General features: G+C 38.2%; 1 protein-coding gene across 2 annotated transcripts; it reads right to left on the reverse strand.

Annotated features, from left to right (window-relative positions):
- Positions 1-589: 589 nt before the first annotated feature.
- On the reverse strand, positions 590-24,490 carry LOC5567844 (zinc finger protein OZF). 2 transcript variants are annotated; one of them, XM_021857457.1, is made up of 2 exons: positions 23,628-24,486; positions 590-1,733 (listed from the first exon to the last, which is right to left on the reverse strand). In XM_021857457.1, exons 1-2 carry the CDS (start codon positions 24,143-24,145, stop codon positions 758-760), a joined length of 1,494 nt encoding a protein of 497 aa, XP_021713149.1. In that variant the 5' UTR covers positions 24,146-24,486; the 3' UTR covers positions 590-757. The 2 variants fall into 2 exon arrangements, with proteins under 2 accessions (XP_021713149.1, XP_001657736.2); XM_001657686.2 differs by lacking the exon at positions 590-1,733 and adding an exon at positions 12,893-13,782 and having other exon boundaries at positions 23,628-24,490.

Here is a 24,490-nt window from a genome sequence, read left to right on the forward strand (position 1 = left end):
TTAAAATTGAGTTGAGTTCAGTTTTCAACATATCTTCCAATGCTATTTCAGCTGCCTTAATGAGATGATTTGATTTGTTCGGAATAATAAGAAATACAGTGAAACCTCCATGAGTCGATATTGAAGGGACCATCGACTCATGGAAATATCGAGTCATGGAACAGCAATCATTTGGAAAGCTGTTTGAAGGGACCATCATAGTAACCATGAAATTTTGTTTCCAATATGGTTCCATGAGTCGATATCGAGTCATAGAACATCGACTCATGGAGGGATCACTGTAAATAGCAAGTCAAATTGTCCCATAATGAAAAGTAATCGCATATCAGTCCCAGTACAGATTTCCGTACCATGTAACTCAAAAATATATTTTAAAAACCATATTTTGATCATTTTTATATTTTTGTCAGAAAGGTATCTGAGTTAAAAGCAATTTGTGAAAGTTTCATTAAGATTTGAACATGTTCCAATTCTCTAGAATTTTTTGAACATTCGTATGGAATACGAGTTTGAAAACTTCACAGCCCATTTTCTCAATGCCTACTTTTTACAGATGGGACTGACTTGCAATTCACGGCAGTATAAGACATGGAATAAACGTTGGTATCCATTACTATATCCAAAGTACGGTCAATCAAATTACCCGCTTCTGTTTCATCAAATACCGTGCACACGTGTTTTTCGCTAGCCGAACCAAAGGAATGAAATCTGCCTATCCACCCATCTTTTCCTCCTAAAGTCCTTAAACCTAAAGCGCTTACCGCACCATGTGGATCCGTTTGGCATGCATCACCAGGTATCGTTTCTGCTTGGTGCTGAACCCGCACAGCGGACACTGATACGGGAGCGTTTCGACGTGCGTCAGCTTGTGCTTCTGCAGGCATTCCGGGTTGTTGAACTTCTTGTCGCACTGGTTGCAGGGGAAGTTGCGCTCGTTCATGTGGACCAGCTGGTGACTAGTGAGGTGGTTCCGGTAGCGGAACTTTTTGTCGCAAAACGTGCAGGAGAACTTTACGGCGGCATCGTCGTGTATCCGCTGGTGATTGTACAGGGCGACGTTCGTTTTGAACCGCTTGGCACAGGTGTCGCAGGTGAAGTTCCGGTCGCGCGAATGAACACCGGCCACGTGGTTGTTTAGGAGTCTTTGGTTTCCGAATTTTTTACTGCAGTACGTGCAGGAGAAGTTCTTGATGTTCAGATGTACCTGGTTGATGTGATACGAGTACGCACTTCGGTTGGCCAACGTTTTTTCGCAGATGTAACAGTACAGCTTCCGGACGTCTCCGGGTTTCGTTTCCGAAGCAGGGCCACCGCCAGGGAGGGCTTCAGTCGGAGAATCAGTCGGTGGGGGAGATTTGGCATCGTTTTCTTTGTTGGCAAGTTCCGTCCCCTCGCCGGATTTGCCCTCGATGGTTTGCTGGCTGCCTTCGCCTTCCTCCAGATCAACACCGGACGTTTGCTGTTCGTGGTCGTCCTCGTCTTCCGGTTGGGACTCGTTTAGGCAACCAGGTTGCGTGGTGAACATGCTCAGGGCGTGCATGGTCATGTGCTGAATCAGAATGTTCCGGTCCAGATAGTTGTCACACTGCTCGCAGTGGAATATTTGATCCGCGTGCTGGTCCTTGAGGTGATCCACCAGGTTGAATTTGCTGGGGAAAGTGTTCGCCTTGATGGTGCCGTTTGATTTGCAAAAACTGCACGTGAAGGCTTTGGAACTTCGGGTGAATCGTTTGCTGAAAAGGAGAAAGAAATGTAAGTATTAGAAAGGGTGTTGAATGAATCGAAGAATTTTTGCAATGAAGAGCCGAAAGGAACATCTCAGATGTAAGATTAAGTCGATCCAGGAACAACGTTTTAGTAATAGTGAACTGATACGTCTGTTGGAATAGCGACTTGTTAAATCGAAAATTGGACGAAGAATGAAAGAAAATCAGGATTTTTTTTTGATCTGTCATAGTTACATTCATCGCAGGTTGCTGTGATGATTTTGTAACATTCCTAATGGACCGATGCACGAGTTCACTAATTTGACGTTTGAGCGGTGCCGAATTCACCCGTTACCATGGGCACGTAAATAACACGGCACCGCTCAAACGTCAAATCGTGAACGCATGCATTGGTCCATTGGGGTTATACCAAATCATTTTATGCCAAATTACTTACGTCATATGAGCTCTCCTGCGATATATTTTACTTATACCATTAAGATAATCGCTTGTAACGCAGGTAGATCAGGTAGATCACCTTTACGTGGTGCGTTACGAGGTAAGATATACCGGGGCAGCCAGGGATTAAGGCTAAGTAGCCCGTCATTCGTTTTGGCAACAATGATGACTTTTCAGCTTGCATTTCAAAGTGATAAAACTCAATCTTGATAGTTTATATTGACTTGAAAAGGTATCACTGTACGCCCTAACATGCACGAAGTATGCTGATACTTTTTCAGCTGCGTCAGTGCAAAACCAATGGATCAATGCACGAGTTCACTATTTTGACGTTTGAGCGGTGCCGAATTCACTCGTTGCCATGGTCACGTAAATATCACGGCACCGCTCAAACGTCAGATAGTGAACTCGTGCATCGGTCCATTGATTTTCTTTGATTCGAAATCGTAAGATGAATTAGCAACAGTCATCAACGACGCGTACAAATTTCAATGACGGCCTACTTCGCCTTAAAGTCCAGGGGCTTAAACGTGGCTGGGCCCGATGTTATGGAATGCGATGTACGATGACGTAGTTGAGGCTGTTATCAAGATGAATTGAAGGGAGGTTCAGTGATCTAAGCAGTCAGTGGGTGCGATGTGTGGTCAGCTGCAAGGGGGTGAAAAGTGACAGCTGGTGAGTCGGCGAGCTGGCCAATATGTTTATGTATTTTCTCCACCGATGGTTCCTAGCGTATCCATAGAGATGTTTGTGTTATTGAAAATTGTTGCGTGTAACTCAATGGATCAATGGACCTATGCACGGGTTCATTATTTGACGTTTTAGCGGTGCCGTGTTATTTACGTGACCATGGCAACGAGTGAATTTGGCACCGCTCAAACGTCAAAATAATGAACTCGTGCATCGGTCCATGCACGAGTTCACTAATTTGACGTTTGAGCGGTGCCGAATTCACTGGTTTCCATGGCCACATAAATAACACGGCACCGCTAAAACGTCAAATAGTGAACTCGTGCATTGGTCCATAGTGAAGGTAAGTGGAATAAAGTTTAGTTATTTTCTAAAGGTAAAATTTATTTTGAATTTCAGATGCCATCATTTTGTGCAGTGAAGTATTGCGGGAATACGGTTGCGAACATAAAAACCCGTGGAATTGTGTTCCATCGATTTCCAAAAGATGGAGAGCGACGCCAATGAACATACCGAAGTTCCTTGCAAGCTTGTCATACGGTAGTATACTTAAAAAAATTCAAGTAACATTTTACTTATATGAGGTCAACTGTTAGGTGGACTAACAACACCATCAGAGGAATTTCAAGTGATGGGAAGAGCGATGGAATCGGTTTTTGTAAAGTGTCAAGGTAAATCCGGGTTCAACTTCAAAAAAGGCGTGGTTGAAAATCTTGTGGCAGCTGTTTTAGCAGAGTATCCAAATTTTGATGCAGTGGTGGTGAAAACCTACATCAAAATAAGAACAATTGCCCGGATGCGGTTTTAGAATCTAAGAGCAGAAGGATTACTGTCCATAAACTCAACTGCCGATACTGAAACGTTAAAACGATTACACGAAGATGATGGTAGCTCAATGAACTCGAAACGCTCGAAAATTAACGAGAAGAAGAAAAAACCCGTTAATAAGAGTTATTTAATAAGTACACGTACGATAGTAATTATTATATGCTTTAAGAATCAACCCGTTGTTTTTCTTTTTTACTCTTTTTCGCAATTGTTCAAAATACGCTCCAAATGGTAAGAAAACATAATATCAGGCATAGTTCGCTGGTGTACTACACAGCGCACCTTACTTGACTTAGTTCCTACACATAGACTTGGAGAAACTCCATTTTTTCGTGTCGAAAATTCCAATTTTCAACTGTGTGAATGATATTTAATTGAAACCATTTGACACGATGTTGAAACAAATTAACTGTAGAACTCATACAAGTGTTGATGCTGCTTTTCTTCTATTTTGTGGTCTTGTTCTAAACATGCTTACGATTTGAGGCACCACAGGTTCATTACTCATACATATTTAAGACCATAGAACCATTCATTTCGCGAAAACAAAGTGGCCAGGTGTCATATTGTTTTCCAATATGGCGGATCAACCAATTTGACACATCGTATTACCTCCCTTTTAGATACCTTGGCTGTTATAGCGATGAGGCTGCCCCTTCCGACGGGTGTTAAGATTGTTGCCTTCGCCGACGATATCACTCTAGTGATCTATGGCGAATCGATGGAGGAACTAGAGTTGACAGCAGCGCACTCAATTTCCATAGTGTAGGAATGGATGAAGTCTAGGAAACTATGACTGGCCCGTCACAAGACTGAGGTGGTGGTGGTCAACAACCGCAAGTCCGAGCAACGGGCGCACCATAGAGTCCAAGCGATCCAAGCAAAAGCGTGGCGCTATCCATACTAACGAGCAGAAACCTAAAGCGGTTGGAAGGCAAGTACAGGATAATGTGCTTAAGAGTACCAAGTGCATACCGGACGGTATCTGAAGAGGCCGTGTGCATCATATCCGGAATGACGCCCATCGGGCTTATGATCAAGAAAGATGTACAATGCTTCAACCAAAGAGGTACCATCAGCTAATATTAAATGTGTCAGATTGGTATGGAAGAAACCATGGGAAAGTGAACCTGGCGCAGATTCTGTTAGGACATGGTTGCTATATACAGTACTTGCATAGGTTCAGGCACTCAGAATCTCCTGCGTGCCCCAATTGTGCTGATGTGGAGGAAACAGCGGAGCATGTCGTGTTCGATTGCCCGCGTTTCATTGTTGTGAGAGATCGCATGCTCGCTACATGCGGAGGAGAATAGAGAGAATGTGTGCGGATGCCGAGGGCTGGAATGCAGTAACTACGGCTGTTATGCACTGGTTCCTCCCTGAAGAAATACCGTAAGGTGGTTCCGGGGAGATAAGAGTCTGAGGCCAAGGGTAATGTCGATGCACTGTTCACCACTTGAGCAATTCTAAAAGAATTGCTCAAGTACAGTGCATGGGCTGGTTTTAGCGGGTCGTCGTTGGTGCGTCATTTCCGCATTCCCTGAGTTACCTTCTCAGGGGATCTGTTTGCAGATTTCCCCCTTGTAAAAAAACAATACAAAAAAAACACGATATACGAATGCGAAAATGGCAAATTTGGCAGTTAATAACTGTGAAAGTGCTCATAAGAACGCTGAGCTGAGAAGCCGGCTCTCTCCCAGTGGGGAAGTAATGCCAAGAAGAAGAAGAATACGGAATGCGACGTGACAGTGCAAGGAAAAAGTTGTGGAGGCTCCGGAATAATCGGGAAAACGGGAGTAGACTAATATGTCATTTAGTATGAGGAATTACATAACGTTTTACAACAGCCTACTTGATGGCAAGACAAAGTTTGCTGGGACCACTAGTGTCAAAGAAATTTTTCTTTGTAATAATATATTATAATGTAATATATTACAATACTTTATAATATTTATGGATATAAATACACGTAACACGTAACAAAAGTGTTTCACAAAATACATATTGTACATCTATATAAATAAAAATGGAGTGGTATTTGTATGTCACGAAATGGATTGAGAACGGGTCAACAAATTAACTCAAGTTTTTCACTGTTGCAATTCACAAGGGATGCGACGTGTTCGTGTGAGAAAAAAGTTCGGAAAAGTCTTCGGAATAATTGGGAGAATGGGAGAAGACTAAGGAATCATTTTGTATGGTGGATTTCTTGACGTTTTCCAACAGCCTACTTGATGGCAAGACGAAGTTTGCCAGGACCACTAGTTTATTAATAAAATCGTAGTCGGTTTTCTGTACATCGTTCAACTGCCATTCTACGATGGTATGAAAGCATGAGATCTAACAAAATGTCAAAGAAACATTGGTAGCTGCACAACAGTTAATTCAGCTGGAATAAGCTTCAGAGTGATTTGTTGAACTCTTGTTCAACTAAGATGTTTGTTGGGGCTCGTATTTGAAGAACTAAATAGTTTTTTTTTTAAGAACTCATATGAAAAGCTGTGCTATAAAGTTAAACATTATTTTTCGCATAACAAAAATCCTCATTTTTATGACCAAATTGTATGTTGGTATCCTTTACTATTCTATTGAAGGTAGAGCTTTAAATCCATCAATAATATTCTTCAAATCTCTTACACTACACTCAAGAAAACCGTCCCCTTAAAAACAGGTGCATTTGCACATACGTTGCTTAATTTTGCGCTTTCATTAATTTTATTTGTACCATATATTTATCACATTTTTATTAAAAACCTTTAATTTGTGTAATGCATACATGTCATTTGAGTCACATTTATAGTATGTGCATACTTTGAACTCGTTCGCATCTCGAACACGATAACTTGAAAGTATCAATTAAATGGGTATCATAAAACTGTCAGAAAACGAGTATTTTTCGATAACATTAAAAAGGGTATTTTAACCACATTATGGAGAAGCCTCCAATAATAATGGGTATATATTACACATGATAGTTGGACACAAGAAAAACCGCCATTTGCCGCCGCTAGGAAAAATTATAAGTTTAAGTGAGAAAATTACGCGATTTATCGTCACAATATTCTGGATATAACTTTCTTATAACTTCAAACATAGACTATCCTCAAATTTTGGACGGAAGAATAGAGCAAGCCCTAATATATTAACACGTAAGTAACACCGTCGGAAACTTTATGCTGAGATCATGATTTTCACTAATTTATGGATTTTCTTGAAGCAGATATTTACAAAACCTGAAGGATGCGAATGATGAAGACTGGATTATCAAAGGAAATACTGCACGCTGTGTCGATACCCGATAAAAAGGATTTTTACGAGGCTCGTTCCGGTTCTAGTATGGAGGCAAAGACGTCTCTGATGGAGGGGAAGGAAATCTCGCATAACTTGAGATTACGCCCTAAAAGCCATTGGTAACCGAGTGTGTAGCTCCTCGTTTCTACACACTCAAACAGACTGTGAGTGTTCGGTAAATAAAATTACCGTTCTCAATCGGTAATTTACAGAATTACTGATGTTTCGGTAATCAGCTAGCTTTTGACAGAACGTCACCATCGAAATTACTGAATTTCGGTGAACTCACGTGGATCTGTCAAAAAAATTACCGAAACTTCTGTAAATTTTCAATTTCACCGATATTTGTAAAATATTTTACGGAAATTTCGGTAATCGATGTGTCAGATCACCGAAATCGGTAATTTGGCTAGATGTCAGTGCTTTGTCTTCATTTTTCCTTTTTTTCTGAAATTGCTGTGAAATTTATGGCACATACGCATTCCTTTGTGTTCGAATTTAAAGTATTGCAAGTGTGTTGTTACGATGAGGGTAAGTAAAAATGATTTTTGGATGTTCAACGTACTAACCGACAGAATTATTTACAGCTCGTCGACAACAGATTGTTTCAAATCTTCAATAGCAACCCAAGTCTCTCCGGCAGAATCCCATGCCGTTCCCAGCAGAATTGAACGTGCTCCTTGGATGGCTTTACTCTTAAATTTATTACGATAAGTAATTCATTTTATTCAGACCTCCAGCCAAATAAAGAAGTGCGATTAGGTAATTAATTTTGTCGCAATTTTCATTTTCCACATGAGAAGGTAAATCTCAGAGAAAACATCATGAGGAGCGAAATTACAGATTTTCGGTGATCAATTACCGATCGTTCGGTTATTTTGACAGCTGTGCTCGAATCCGCAAGTTACCGATCAATCAGTAATCGGTTGGTTTACCGAACCGATTACCGAACAGTCAGCTGTTGAGATTACGGTAAACCAGTTACCGAATTCGGTAATTTGATCTAAGTGTGTAAGCAAATTAATGGACCTGGATGAAAACTATCACCACTGGGAGATAGAGGAGGTTCTCCTCTTCATCGTAGCATTATTAAATAACGTGTAAATCCATTTTTTTACTCGGTAGCAACAAGATACACACTCGGTTACCAATGGCATTTAGGGCGAGATCACAAGTTATGCGAGAAATCAGCACCTTGAGCATTGACCAGCGTATACGTGAATATATAGGAACCGCCGCAAAGTAAAATGAACAATAATATTAATTCCATGGAATATGTTGAATAAATTTTGTTTTGAAGCCTAATCATTACGTTTTTACATGATTAAACATTTTGTTGAAGCCCTAACCTCAATATGCCGCATATGCGATGAAAAAAGAGGTATTAATACCCATTTTTATATTGGAGACCAGGAGTTAAAAATACCCATTATTTGAAGTTCACAGCCCATAACCTTTAATGAGTAAGTGGACTTTACTCTTTAAATGAGTTAAGCCACTTTTCGTGATAATGGGTACATGATACCCATTTAATGGGTACTTTTAACTTAGCGTGAACCACACAGTGAAAACGAAGATGGCTACCGAAAAAAGTTTCCGCTATGGACCTATGCACGGGTTCACTAATTTGACGTTTGAGCGGTGCCGAATTCACTCGTTCCCATGGTCACGTAAATAACACGGCACCGCTCAAACGTCAAATAGTGAACTCGTGCATCGATCCATATCGTGCTGCACGAATTACAGCTGCCTGTCGAAATTTTGGATACATTTGAAGGTAATTGCCTATAAATTGAAAATAAACATGACTTAACGTGAAACTTCAACGTTTACGTCTTCAAGGTGCAAACATAGATTTTGATCACCTATCGCGAATTTCAAGAGACAAACTGGAAGACGCATTGACGGGTGCCGGAACAACAGCCAGCGAAAACATTGCTTGGAACATCAATGAAATTTTCCGGCGTATTGTCGAGTGGCACCAGGAATCTGCAAGTAACTGTGTCCATTTTTCAATTGATTGGTTCTTATTGTTTTCTTTTCTTCACAGGGATTTGGTATCATTGGGTTTGAAGACGTCGAAATAATAGAAGATTGGTTGGCCTGTGAAAACTCAGAAGAGACCGAAACAAATACGGTTGAGCCAAGGGATTCATCCGCAATTGAAGCTATCAGTTCAAAAGGACCGAGCAAGCAGAAGCCTACAGAGCAAATCACAGCCGATACCGAAGTGTGTCGTGAGACTGAACCAAGCGCAAAGATCTCAGATCCGTCGATCGATTCCCAGGTCGATTCAGCCACTTCAGCAGCAGTACCGGTACCAACACTCCATAGGAAAACAACAACATCGGATGATTTGCCCAGTTCCTTACCTGGCACATCGAGAGCGGCTGCGGCTAAACATAACATTTAGAACACGAATGGAACATTTTGATAAATAATCGCAGCACAAGCACAGACAGACATAACAGTTGGAACAATTATCAATTTCAAACATAGTACGCGAACATTAACGCCCAATACAAAAAATATTTGCTTTCGCTTTACGGAAACTAGGTGGCGGTAGTGCGCGATCGCAAACTCGAACAAAAGTTTTACGAGCACCACGAACGACCTCGGGACACACTTATAAATACTAGAATTGGAGATGCTGTACGATGAAAGATGAAATTAATCCAGGTGTTATGTCTGTTTGTCTGTGATAAAAGCTATGTGTCTTGTTAAGCGAACGGCATAGTTTGGGATAGTTTTTGAAAAAAAAATAAATCAAAGAAATAAATAAAGAAATTGCGGGAGCACAATCTGGAGAAATACCTCTAAGCATCCTTCGAAAAGTCGCTAGATAAATTTCTGGAATTATATACAAAATTCTAGAGAACATCTTTGAAAGTTCATATCAAATCTGTTGAAATTACTGGGATATTTCTTGAAGCTTTTCCTCGAGAGATCTGAGAAAAAAAATGTAGTTGAGCCTGTTGAATAGTCGAATTATAGTCTCTGAATGTTACTGTGTATATTTTTTCATCAGGATTAACTGCAAGTAATATAATGAATATAGTGAGTTTAGAGACCATTTTGTTCAAAACAGAGACTTTAGATATCTTCCTTCAAACACAGAAACTTTTTCAAGACTTGCATTGAAATACAAACCAAGTATCTTAAAAGACCTGCTATCAAATCTGCAAAGGACATAACATGTTTTTGGTATTTCATTAGAATTTCTACGAAAAACAGGAATGCTTAAAAATAAAAATATTTTGAGAGCGGGCTCTAAACAGCTAGTCTGGTCTGAAGAAAATGGTCTATTCAGAAGTTCCATTAAAAGTATTCATTTTAAGTATGCGTCAATCTTTTACATTAACCAATTACACTGCGGAACATTTTCTTTGTTTCAAGCATCAAAATACTGCTATTTACTTAAATTAGAGTTACTGAAACCTTGACCGTTTTCAAAAATATTTTCTAGTTTGTTGGATATTGGGTGTTGAAATGCATTGTTTAACGACTACAGTCAACGTACATGCAAGAACCAGCTTATATGAAGATTTATTTGCTTAGTTTACTACAGAATTCAAAGTTAATGTGCTAGAGAATGCTTTTCAACAAATTTTATAATACTTTCACTGCCTATACTCGCATAACAGTCCCATATTATATGGGATTTCCTATATAAATGGGACTGTTATGCGAGTATGGGCAGTTCAAAGCTCAAAAGTTATTTGTTGATGTATTAGAAAAGTATGGTATCTTGTCATATAGTATGAACGAATAATTTTGTGTGACGATGGCGGCATGTTGAAAAAATCGATTTATTCAACATTTATTCATGCATTCAAACCAAATGAATCCTACATAACCCTATTCTGATGATTATTGGTGAGTTAGATCACTATATACCAATCATAGTTTAATTTTCAAAATAAACTTGTAGCTTAAAATTGTAATGTGCTGGAACATTTTCGAAATCAGATTCAAATTCATCAACCCCAAAATTTACTAGGCACATGATTTGATCTTTGAGGCAAGCAAACATGTGATCTTTGTTAAGCTGTGTAATATTACTGCTACCTTTAAAAATTTTAATCATGCAGGTTCATAACCTGCTACAAACATTTTTTTTCCGGAACTACGAATAAACGATGAATTTAGTACTTTATGATAAATATATGGTGAATTATTTGAAAGCATTTCACGGAAAACGTCCAAGTTTATTAATGAACAAAGTCGTTCAAGTAGCATTTTTAGGCTTTATTTTTATTTTATTTTTTTTTTATTAAATAGTGCGCACAAATAGTTTCGAAATAGCATCAGCGTAGTAGTTCTGAAGATTGAATACAACTTATGTAAGGTACCGTGGGGCAAGTGGGTAATGGAATTCGCATAGTTGAGATTCTTCAAATTCTAGAGACTTTAAATTGAAACAAATGAGGTCGTGTATATTTTTTAGCGTGAATCCCACCAATAATGACCAGCATGTTGAAATTGATTTTTATGAAAATTTGAAGAAAAAAATACAGAAAAAGTTTTTGAAAAATGTCTCCTTACTTTTCACTTGCTCTAAAAGTGGGGCAAGTGAAAAGTTTACCGTTTTGAACAATAAATTCAAAAACAAACAGTTGTTTTCACGATTTTTATTAGCTTTAACATTTGTTAAGGCTTCCCAATGAACAATAACATAAGTAACAATCAAACAAAGAAAATGTTATTCTTTTCACTTGAATTTTCTTCTGTTCAGTTATGTTAGTTGAAATGATTCGACAACATTATAACTGCAACATTTCTAATGTTAGTTCTTATATCATGGGACAGCAATTGCATTTCTGCTCTGTAGAATTTCCACCGCTCGTTATTTGTTTTTGAGAAAGTCGAATATAACGTCGGATAACTCTTCGGGAGAAATCAAACGGAATCCTTCAATAACGTATTTAGAATTTTTTTTATGTTTATAGATCTATACCCCATTTTATGTTTTGAAGTAGCTTTACATAGACATTCCACGAGATTTCCGTGTGTTCTCTAATATTGCAAGTTTTCAATCAACGTCTTCCTTTTAATTGGCTGCCCGAAGTAGACATATTAATATTGTAATGTTTGGCAACATCTTTTAGAGAAGTTCCATGATTTCTAATAGCTTTTAACGCTTGAGTATAGTGTTTCTTGAATTATCAGCACGTTATGTTTATCTATGATAATTGCGAACCATTTTTACTTATGACTACTTAAAGAGAAAACACAAATTCAATCTCTAGTGATAAACTTTTCACTTGCCCCACCTGATAAGAAAATTGAAGGTGTTTAAATTTAGTTATTTTTAAGTCTACGTCGAATTAATTTTAAAACTTTTTTTTATTGCAGTTTCAAACTGTCACAGAGGACAACTAAGAAGTGGTACAGGAAATTATTTTCCGCAACTTTTTTCCACTGAAAATATTAAAATAAGATTGTACGACGCCAACTTGTTACGGAGTAACAGTTGACAGGTTAACGATTTTTCGCTCTATTATGCAATAATGGCTGAAAAATCTCAGAGATCTCTTACCTATCGTAATGTTCTCAATGGCCTCAAAGGTTTACGCATGAGTTTAAAACGTTAATTCACATATTCAGTAAAATATATCCATTGTTTTCACTTACCCCATTTACCCACTTGCCCCGCGGTACCTTTTAGCAAATACTATAATATAATTCCAACGGCAATTAGAGAACGACTGCAACTTCTAAAGTACTGATTCCAACTGCGAGTTCTGCTTCTGCCAAAAAGCCCACAACTAATGTCTAAGAAAACCCATCTAGAAGAGAATGCATACGTAGGCAAACATTTCTATCGAGGAAACATGAAACAACTGACGCTAGCCGATCGCTATATGGTAAAAGAGCGCTCGATAGAAGGGAATTCATTCAATGATTTTATCACTATGCTCTTGAAATAAAAAACTTTATTGAAATAATCTCAGGCCACCATTCGGAGCCATATCATTGCTTCTACTCGCCATGGTCCTCCTGGTGCCGATGCTGTTTGTTCAAATGCTTCATCAGGTATCGCTTCTGTTTGAACACGGCCTCGCAAATGTGGCACCGGAAAGACGTATCGGCGAGGTGGCATTTCTTGTGCCGAGCCAAATTGTGCCCCGATCGGAAACTTTGGCCACATTCGTCGCACGCGTAAGCCCTCACATCCGAATGGGTTGTCTCGTGCAGTTGCAGCTTGGAACGGGTGTAAAACGATCTCGCACAAACCGAACACCGGAAGTTTCGGTTGGTCTCGTGGGTTCTCCGGTGCATATGGAGGGACGCCTTTTGCTTGAAAGAACTTCCGCACACGTTGCAACCATATGGTTTCTCGTTGGTGTGCAGAAAACGATGTTCCTTCAGGTTACGACCGTTTCCGAACCGTTTGCCGCAGACTTCACACGAATAGTTGCGAACCTTCTCGTGAACTTCCCTCACGTGCCGGGTCAGTCCCTGGGAAATTCGGAATGTCTGTTCACAGTGAGGGCATGCAAACGGTCGTTCGCCGCTGTGGATTCTCAGATGGGCTTGATACGTATAGGGAGACACCATTTGCTTCCCACAGTCGGCACATCGGTAGGCAACCTTTCCATCCGAGATTACTTTTCCCTGTTCAACGAGTTCCTTCGAAAGAGGAACTGGATGAGCTCGAAGCAATGCCGATGGCTGCATGAGTGAATCCAATTCATCAGCCTCCGACTGTTCCTCCAGGAACTGATATTCGTAATGCTCTTCTTCGGATTCCTCTGTGTGCAGTGCGTCGAAGGTCACAATGTGGATGGAGTGCCGAACAAGGTCCCTGCAACGAATACAGCACCCTATTAGTGTACTTATCCTAGAGGCAATATTCGGCACTCCACCGCACGCAGGGTTGGTAGCGACTACATGCTGGTAGCGGTCAGACAATGAGATATTAGTGACTTTAGTGACTAAAATCACCAAAAAAGCAACCAAATAGTAACTAAAAATTGACTTCAAATTTACTAATATTAGTCCAGAATAAAAGTTTAGAAACTAAACATATTGACCACCTTTAGTATTTCGAAATATTTCTTAACAGATTATTGCTTTTAACGTACCTATACAGATAACTTCACCGAATTACAATAGATGTGAAACATCATCAAGAAACAGAGTGTGCAATAAAAAAATCTGGTAAATCTTGTACGGGCGCATAAAAGCTAGGCCGTAGACCTAGGCATACGCAACAACTTTAAATTCGTATTCGTATTCCAGTCAGTGTAGAAAATCTCCTGGAAGTTCAAGTCATTAACTCTGAAGAAAGAAATTATGGCAAAACTCTTTGGCATTGAGCTATTTCATATGCCAGAGTTGCGGAACCAGTTTATGGGAAAAATGCTTTATGATCTCCTGAAAATTTTCAGGAAGAGTTCGAGAGTAAGGTTGTGGCGACTCTTACAAAATTTGTGAAAAAATAGCTGAATGTTCTTGTGAAGTTTTCGACAGAATCGATAATTTAATATTAGAAGGCCCAAGATGAGCCAGCCTCGGGCTGCAAATCTCGTTATTAAAGATAATAATACTTTTTTTTTTTATTAGTATCATTCCAAACATTACATTCATTTCTTATATCTAGGTGTTCTGTGTTGTTAGACAACACTATCATCCTAATTTGGTAAAGCAAATTTAAGATTTTATTAACATTTTGTTAACAACTATTACATTTCATTTGCCGTAGCAGTTCAGATTTTTACAGGTGAGTTGATTTCACCTGCTTATAAGAGAAAAAAAACACTTTGAATATACTTAACCTAACTTAACCTAAACATATAACGCATTAATCGTGGCAATAGAAGATTGTAACGATTTTTGCCTGAAATTATTTATTATTTTATTTGACATTTGTTCCAATGTTTCAACATTAGATATTCTATGTAACTCATTGGTACTATACCAGGGAGGAAGCCTCAGAATCATTTTCAAAATTTTATTTTGAATTCTCTGCAGAGCTTTCTTCCTGGTATTACAACAGCTAGTCCATATTGGTACAGCATACAACATGGCTGGCCTGAACATTTGTTTGAATATCAAAAGCTTGTTCTTAAGACAAAGTTTTGATTTTCTATTAATAAGGGGATAGAGACATTTTACATATTTATTACATTTGGCTTGAATGCCCTCAATGTGATTTTTGAAAGTTAAATTCTTATCTAGCCCTAGATACTTAACTTCATCTGACCAATTTATTGGAACCCTTCTCATCGTGACAACATGTCTACTTGAAGGTTTCAAATAAAGAGCTTTTGGTTTATGTGGGAATATTATTAGTTGAGTTTTGGAAGCATTAGGAGAAATCTTCCATTTTTGCAAGTATGAAGAAAAAATATCCAAACTTTTTTGCAATCGACTACAGATGACACGACGGCTTCGTCCTTTGGCGGAGAGGCCTGTGTCATCCGCAAACAAAGATTTTTGACATCCCTGAGGTAACTCAGGTAAGTCAGATGTGAAAATATTGTATAAAATTGTTCCCAAAATGCTGCCTTGAGGAACACCAGCTCTTACAGGAAGTCTTTCAGATCAGGAGTTCTGATAATTAACCTGAAGTGTACGATTTGACAGATAACTTTGAATTATTCTAACAATGTATGTTGGAAAATTAAAGTTTTTTAATTTTTTAATCAAACCTTCATGCCAAACACTGTCGAATGCTTTTTCTATGTCTAGAAGAGCAAGACCAGTAGAGTTACCTTCAGATTTGTTGGAACGGATCAAATTTGTTACACGTAAAAGTTGATGAGTGGTCGAATGTCCATGGCGGAATCCGAACTGTTCATTGGCAAAAATTGAATTTTCGTTGATGTGGGCCATCATTCTGTTCAAAATAACCTTTTCAAAAAGTTTACTGATGGAGGAAAGCAAACTGATTGGACGATAGCTAGAAGCTTCTGCAGGATTTTTGTCTGGTTTTAAAATTGGAACAACCTTAGCATTTTTCCATTTGTCAGGAAAATATGCTAATTGAAAACATTTGTTAAATATATCAACTAAAAATGATAAGCTACTTTCTGGAAGTTTCTTGATGAGGATGTAGAAAATTCCATCATCGCCAGGAGCTTTCATGTTTTTGAATTTTTTAATAATAGTTCTCACTTCTTCCAAATCAGTCTCCCAGGCATTTTCGAAAACGTTCTCTTGATTGAGAATATTTTCGAACTCCTGAGTAACTTCATTTTCAATTGGACTAGTAAGTCCTAAATTAAAATTGTGCGCACTTTCAAACTGCATAGCAAGTTTTTGAGCTTTTTCGCAATTAGTTAGTAATAATTTGTTTTCCTCTTTCAATGCCGGTATTGGCTTCTGAGGTTTTTTCAAGATTTTCGATAATTTCCAAAAGGGCTTAGAGCCAGGGTTCAATTGAGAAATTTTATTTTCAAAATTTTTGTTTCTTAATTGAGCAAAACGTTTCTTGATTTCTTTCTGCAAATCCTGCCATATAATTTTCATAGCAGGATCGCGAGTGCGTTGAAATTGCCTTCTCCTCACGTTTTTAAGACGGATCAAGAGTTTAAGATCATCGTCTATAATCACGGATTCAAATTTTACTTCACATTTTGGAATTGCAATGCTCCGGGCTTCAACAATGGAATTTGTTAAAGTTTCAAGAGCATTGTCAATATCAAGTTTAGTTTCTAAAGAACTGTTAACATCAAGATTAGAGTCAACATACGTTTTATATATATTCCAGTCGGCTCGTAAATAATTGAAAGTGGAGCTGATAGGATTGAGAATCGCTTCTTGGGATATTTGAAATGTAACAAGGACATGATCAGAATCAAAATCAGCATGAGTAATAAGTTGGCTACAAAGATGACTAGAGTCGGTTAAGACCAAATTAATCGTAGATGGATTTCTAAAAGAGGAAAAACATGTAGGGCTATCAGGGTATTGAATTGAGAAATATCCTGAAGAGCACTCATCAAATAAAATTCTGCCGTTGGAATTACTTTGAGAATTATTCCATGACCGATGTTTGGCATTAAAGTCACCAAAAAATTTTGACTTATTGCGAGTCAATTTTTGCAAGTCAGTTTGGAGCAAATTAACTTGCTGTCCAGAGCATTGAAAAGGCAAATAGGCAGCTATGAAAGTATATTTACCAAACTGTATTTCAACAGAAACACCTAAAGTTTCAAAAACTTTAGTTTCAAATGATGAAAACAGTTGATGTTTTATACGCCTATGAATGATGATTGCAACTCCCTCACATGCCCCATCAAGTCGATCATTACGATAAACAAAAAAGTTAGGATCTCTTTTGAGTTTAGATCCACGTTTTAAATACGTTTCGGTAATAACTGCTATATGCACGTTATTAACCGTAAGAACATTAAACAGCTCGTCCTCTATACCATTCAGAGAACGAGCATTCCAATTTAAAATATTTAAATTATTATTTGGATCCATTAGAAAAACGTAATCCAATAACAATTTGATTATTAAATTTTACACCTACTTGGACTGCTTCAGTCATAGTGGTGGCTTTGAACATTGCACTGCCCATAACTGCATATTTGTAACATTCGACAATAGTAGGCATTGGGTAAATGGGATACCAAGTTTGCATTTTACTGCAGTATGAGAGGGAACTAAAATTTCAAAAAAGCATTAAGAATTCAAAAGAGCTTATTTGAGGCTGAATTTTTGTACAACTCATACCGCATATTGGGTGAATAGTCAGAAAATAATTCTGTTAGAAATTTCGTTGCTACTACATTATGAGGCTCATGTATAATCTTAATGTGACTGTTATGCGGTTACAATTGCCAATGTGACAAAACAACTTGGTATTTTTTTCGAATTTTCTAGAACAAACTCACAGATTTTAGTAAGTTGATCGAAAGTATTTATCATTTGATGACTCTCCCCGGTATTAACTCCAATTTGTCAAAAATGTCGAATGTGACTGTTATGCACTTATGGGCAGTGCATCAATCATTAGATTCAATTGTTCAGTTAGAAAATTAAAATCAGAGGCAGACATGTCATGTGATTTCCCATTAGAATTTCCAGTAGACGAAGAAGAGGAGTTACCTGTGGCGGTAGGGTTTTTTTTTATTTGATTTGAAACAAGTAGAATGGGTACCCATGGATCGAACAGGGGAGGAGTTCAAATTTCCTGCTACGATATCGGCAAAGGATTTACCGTGGGTAGATACATTCGAAATTGAAAGATTCGAACGGCTACCCGACGGATTAAAATTAGTTTGTGAATGAGCATGATTATGATCTTCCTGATGGGTATGATTCATGATCAAGCGATCGTTAATTGAAAAATGAGCATTTTTCGATACTCTACCAGGCAAATTGCGGAAACGACCGTTATCGTAACGGATATTATCTTTCATCTGCCTGACACGAGCCTCAATGACCCTTTTGCGTGAAGGGCAATTCCAAAAATTGGACTTATGGTTAGCCCCGCAATTACAGCATATGAACTTGGTGGTATCTTCCTTCACTGGACAGACGTCCTTGACGTGAGAAGAACCTCCGCAAATCATGCATTTAGCATCCATGCGACAATTTTTTGTACCATGACCCCACTTTTGGCACCGACGGCACTGAGTGGGGTTCTGGTAATTTCCTCCAGGTTTCTGGAAATGTTCCCATGTCACACGGACATCAAACAGAAGTTTTGCTTTTTCTAAAGCTTTAATATTATTTAGTTCTTTTTTGTTAAAGTGAACTAAATGAAATTCTTGAGAAAGCCCTTTCCGAACAATGCCAGATTGGGTTCTCTTTTTCATAATGATTACTTGGACTGGGGAAAATCCAAGTAAATCATTTATTCCATTTTTGATCTCTTCAGGTGATTTATATTCACTTGAGAGACCTTTCAAGACAACTTTGAACAAACGTTCAGTTTTGTCATCATAAGTAAAAAATTTGTGCTTCTTCTCTTCAAGAAGTTTGAGAAGAAGCTCACGATCTTTAAGAGTTTCCGGCAAAACGCGACAGTCTCCTTTCTTTGCGATTTGGAAGGAAACCTTGATTCCCCTAATGGAGTTCAAGATCTCCTGCCTAAATCCCCCAAATTCGGAACAACTGACCACGATAGGCGGTACTCTTTGCTTCCTCACTTGAATCAAAGAGCCTGGGCTAGAGGCTGCTTCGATTTGGTGTTCGGAAAATTTGTCTAGAGCATCGAACTGATTGCTCATTTCGATACAATTATTCATTTCACCCTTGGAAGAAACTTCGCATTCCGGGGAAGCGTCCTTTCTTCCATTCTTGCCACGTGTAGTGACAGTTTTAAAACCCACTTTTTTGGAAGGAAGTAGTGAATTCAGAGATTCACCCTTCCTTTTGTTTGTTGTTGATACCATGTTTAATTAATAAACGAAAGAAGACGTGACCTTCGAGAGGTTTTTTCCCAAGACGGTGTCCAAGAAGGATTACCACCGCTAGCTTTCGCCAACGGGTCCAACGAAAAATCGAAGGCACGGGTCCAAACAAGGATCGTAAAGGGATCAATAGTAGAAAAAATAGTACTGAAAAGTACTGTTTAAGTAGCACTGAAAAGTACTATTTTTAATTTTACCACTGAAAAGTACTGTTTGTGTAGCACTGAAAAGTACTGTTTTATTGCTTTAGGTAGTTTTTAAGAAAACTTCCAAGAGCAGAGAGAATTCGTGTACGCACAGCACGAAGGTACGATGCGCACTGAGATAATAATACTAATAATAAATATTAGAAGGCGAAAAAAAATCCAGTAAGAATTTAACTCTTTCACAAAGTAGCTTCGAAGCTTTATCTATTTTCGATGAAGGAGAAAAACTGAATCAGGTGACTACTGTGCCGCAGTAATTAGAGAATGATTTAGACGCATTTCAATAATCTAGATATTACTTAGTACTCGAAGTATCCAAAATAATCGTATCACCAAAGTCTAATAAATAACATTTAAACTGATTTAGAATTGATTAGTACATACGCCCATGTATGTTCTAACAGCGACTATTTCTATTCCAAAGCGCGTAGTCGTTCGAAATCCTAGAGCTAAAAGGGGAGGCGGCTTGAGTTCATTTTATAATTAATTTCTAAACTAGTTTATTGGTAAAATATCATGGGCTTATTTTCCAAAAAAAACAAGTTCCTGACAAATTTAATAAATAATTTTTGGTTGAAATTTTAAGCTTTTTTTGAAAGAATCTTTCTTTAAAACGTAGGTCAAAGGTCCCTTCAAGCTATTTTTAGATAATTTCTCCAAAAATTCAACTAAATGAACTCAGGTCTGTCAGGAATTCAGTTGACATTAATCAGGGCGGGATTAAAAGGTACAATACTCAAATCTACCTTTTTGATTCGCTTCATTGAGATTTTGCTGAGAGGTTGAAGGTAAAAGAGTAAAAGAATTTCGAAACTTTACCAGAACTTTTCCAGATATTCTGTCAGAAAAGTCTGTGCAATATTCACTTGAATTCTTTCAGAAAGTTAGCAAAGAATCCTTCCCTCTCTAGTCATTTCGATATGCTGATAAATAAAATGTGTTTTTAGAACAATAAAAACCAGTAAAACATTACTGCTATTTAAGTTTGAGAAGCCGATAATCGTCGATTTATCATCAGATCACGGAAATAGTGACTTTAGTGACCATTTTTCTAAAAAAAAAGTGACTTTAGTGACTTTTTGCTGCAAATAGTGACTTTTTAGTGATCAGGTCGAAAAAAGTGACCAAGTCACTAAAAAGTAACTCGCTACCAGGCCTGCGACTAAGTGTCTTAAAAACTAGTAACTTTAGAAACCTCATGCATGAAAAAGAGACCAAAGCCAGGAGCTAAAATGTGACCAAACAGGAACCAAAAAATAGACCAAATAGGAACCTGAAAACCAATCGGAACCAGAAATAAAAAAATATTTTTGGATCTATCGTAGAATCTGACAAAGAATCTCATCTGCATTTTCGTCAAAATTGAGTTGAGTTCAGTTTTCAACATGTCTTCCATTGCTCTTCCAGCTCCATTTATTCACGGCGGTATAGATCCGGTAAAAATCAAGACCAACATTTTTTTTTAAATGATTTTTTTCTCGAGCCCCAAGCATCGCAACTTATATGTGAATAGTTCATATAAATCGTAAGAATGCAGCGCCACACTAAAAAAAACGATTTTAAAATGCGGCGAGTTGAGGCGCGTTGCGAGTCACACTGGCGCGATCCGGTTTGGTGGCGGCCCGATAATATATTTCCAAAAGTTTTTTTTTTTTCATTTCTTTCGAAATTACGACAAGTATTACTGAAAGTATATTTTCATAATTTTCTTCATAATTTGAAGAAAATTTAAGGTGTTTACCTAAAGTTTTCTTCAGATATTGTTCTGGAGATCTGTTCGATAGTTCATTTAGTGTTGCAGATTTACCATGATTTATGGACAAAAATGTCCATAAAATCGAAGCAAATGTATTATCTCATTTTTTTTTTGTTTTCTGTTCAGTTCGAAGCTAATGAGAATGCATCATTATCGCTGAGAAGATAGTTTATACGACTGTGTCTTCACCTAAATACAGGAAATCTCATTTGTTTTTCTCTATGTATCTTTTTACCAGTTTTACTTCTACATTTTGAGCAAACTTGTAAAGATTGGCATGATTAAATGGAGTAAACTTAATTTTTTCTCAAGATTTCGAGCAAAACGTACACAATTAGGCAATGCGTTGATCTAGAGCACTTTAAATAAAAAAATAAAGCAATTTACGCCAACGTCGAAGAAATGATGTTTTTTTGTTCCAGAAAAAATAAATTCTGAATCTAAGTGTAGGTATTAAAGTAGAGTTTACTGTAGTATGGATAAGAGCGTTTTCTCAATGGCAAGCTGCTATTTTGAATGCTTGGTTTACTTCTTTCGTGTAGAAATCGTACTCAATGTTAACCCTCTCTTTCCCATAGTAGCACAGGTGATCCACCGATATTCAACGAACGCGGGCTAAACCGAATTGGTACGAGTAACTCAATACTAATTGGAATAAATTTATACGCTCATTTGTCTTATCAAACATCGAAATAAGTGACCTAAGGGTACAACTATTGATAAACAATCAGCTAACTATTGAAAAACAATCGTTTTTTTAATGGTGGTTTTGAATAATATAGCTTATATGGAACAACTTTTGTTCAAGCACTTTTTTTTAGAAACCCCATTTTGATAGTTAAATTGTCGAACAAAGCTGTGGGAAAGAAAGGGTTAACATAATGATTATTGTATTGCTGTATTGGCCTAATCGATGCATTGCAAACAATCAACTAGTTTGATGTTGTAGCATATTATTGATAATTTATCCCTGACCTCTAGTGAAATTCCCTGACTTTTCAGATCATCAATTGAATTCCCTTTTTAGGTTTTTCCAGGTAGTCGACACCCAGTGTTTACGGTTTACGGTGCAATATTTGATAGCATCTACACGCAGATGAAACAATTTTAATATCAAGCTTATTATATATCATTACAACAGTATATTTGTATTATTTTGCCGACTTATAATTGCCTTTCATTGGGTGGTATGAATAAAGAGCGCTAAGCTTTACTACTAGTAGCATCTACTCAAAAACAAAATCCACAAAGTTTTTTACACTTTTGGTATGAATAAAAACACTTTCAAGCATGGATTGAATTCAGAGAAAATTTAGAGGCTTATCACTCTCTGTACCAATAATGATTCGCAGCACATTATGAGAGTCTGTTTATATACGGGTCACTCACATTATGCTAGAATTGCAGCGCCTATGGCGCGCCGATCAAGAGTTGGCTGCAGAGAATTAGTCTTGCCGAGGCTGATCTCCTGTAACATTGTTTAAGTCGGCCAAAAGAAGCAGTTTGCCTAGGCTACTTCTGCTACATGTGTTGTGCTATATGCATTGGCCCCTCCCAGAAGAAAAACCGTAAGGTCGTTCCGGGGAAGATAAGGGTCTGAGGCCGAGGGTAATTTCGGTGCACTCTGTACACCACTTGAGCAATTCAATACAGTGCATAGGGTGGTTTTGGTATCTGCAAGTTTCTTTGAAGCCTGTAAAATTTGGCCTTGGGATTCACTGCAAGCAAATTAAGGACAAAGAGACTTTAGAGAGCATTTTGGTAAAAAGGGACTTAACAGACCTTCCATTTAAATATAGATTTAATAGGGGTCTGAGTCACTTAGCATAACATTTTCTCTTCAAGAACAGCTATCTTTTGAAAAAAGAGATTTAATTCTGGTTGTGCCAAATGACCGTTATTATCCCAAATGGCTTTATGTCAAATGGCTTGCTCCCCTTTATAGCGACTTGCAGCAAAATAAAGACCAAAGTCTTTATAAAAGAGACCTACTGAAAGCCCTGGATTCGAACCCACGACCCTCAGCATGGGCAAGCTGCGCTACGACTATATTAAAAAAGATCGAACTACTGTTACAGTAATGGCTGTGCTTCCTAAGTCCTGATTCAGAACCCTAAAATAGTTCGGGTGACTAAGAACTTTTAAAAGTGTTACGAATATGAGCATTTTTTGGGCTTTAGAGAATTTCCATAAAAATGAATTTTTAGAGACTTGCATTGAAAAAGTGATCAAGTCTCTAAAAAGAGACCTGCTAAAACCCGGCACACGCTAACGACAAAACCAACACCCACCAAAATAAGTATCAATCTTTACTCACCCTTTCTTCTCCGGAACTTCCTCCAACGTATCCTCCTCCTGTTTCGAGTTCCGCTTGCTCTCTTTGGATTTCTTCGCTGGACAGGCAACTTCCTCTATTTGCTTCTCTGTCTCCTCCTCAGCCACTACTTTCGTCTGCCTGTCATCCTCTTCTTCCTCCTCCTGTTCCTCTTCCGGAACCGTCGCCAATTCCTTCAGCTCCTCGCTGGAACTCAACATGGTCCGGAACTTTTCGTCCGTCCGATGGCACTTTTCGAACAGCTCGTGGAACCGATCCAGCGTCTCCCGGCAGCCATCGCAAACCTTCGTCGGCAGACAATCCTCCGCCAGGATGTCGATCTGCAGATACTTCCGGATCCGTTCCCGCAATCGATCGGCCGCCCGCTTTCCAAACACCGACGTTAAATTCTCCCCGAGGGCACCGCATATCCGACACAGGGCCTGAAAGTCAATCTCCACCATCTTCAGGCTGTCCTCCGGCTGGAGGCCATCCGACGTCAGACGGCAAATGTCCATCATTTTTGTTTTGCCGTCGATACTTTGCTTCCTTGGTTGAAACTTGATTCCAGATTTCGCAATCGCGGAATCTCTTCACGTCCTAAACGTATTACTTTCACAGATTTTCACTAGCGGTTCATGACGCCGCTGCTGATGATAACTGTTTTCAATTACTTTTGATTTATGGCAACGCGCTTGAATCACGAAATTTCACGAAAAATTTAATTGCACAAACTCAATTTTGTTTAGGTTTGCATTTTTTTTTGCCTTTTTCTACGAAATATTGTGCACAGCACAGGTGCGAAACAGACGCCACAAAAAAACAAGAACGTCGAAGTGATAGATAAACAGTCAAAACGGTAACAT

The sequence above is a fragment of the Aedes aegypti genome, chromosome 1 (assembly GCF_002204515.2).
Source record: "Aedes aegypti strain LVP_AGWG chromosome 1, AaegL5.0 Primary Assembly, whole genome shotgun sequence".
NCBI classification, from domain to species: Eukaryota; Metazoa; Arthropoda; class Insecta; order Diptera; family Culicidae; genus Aedes; species Aedes aegypti.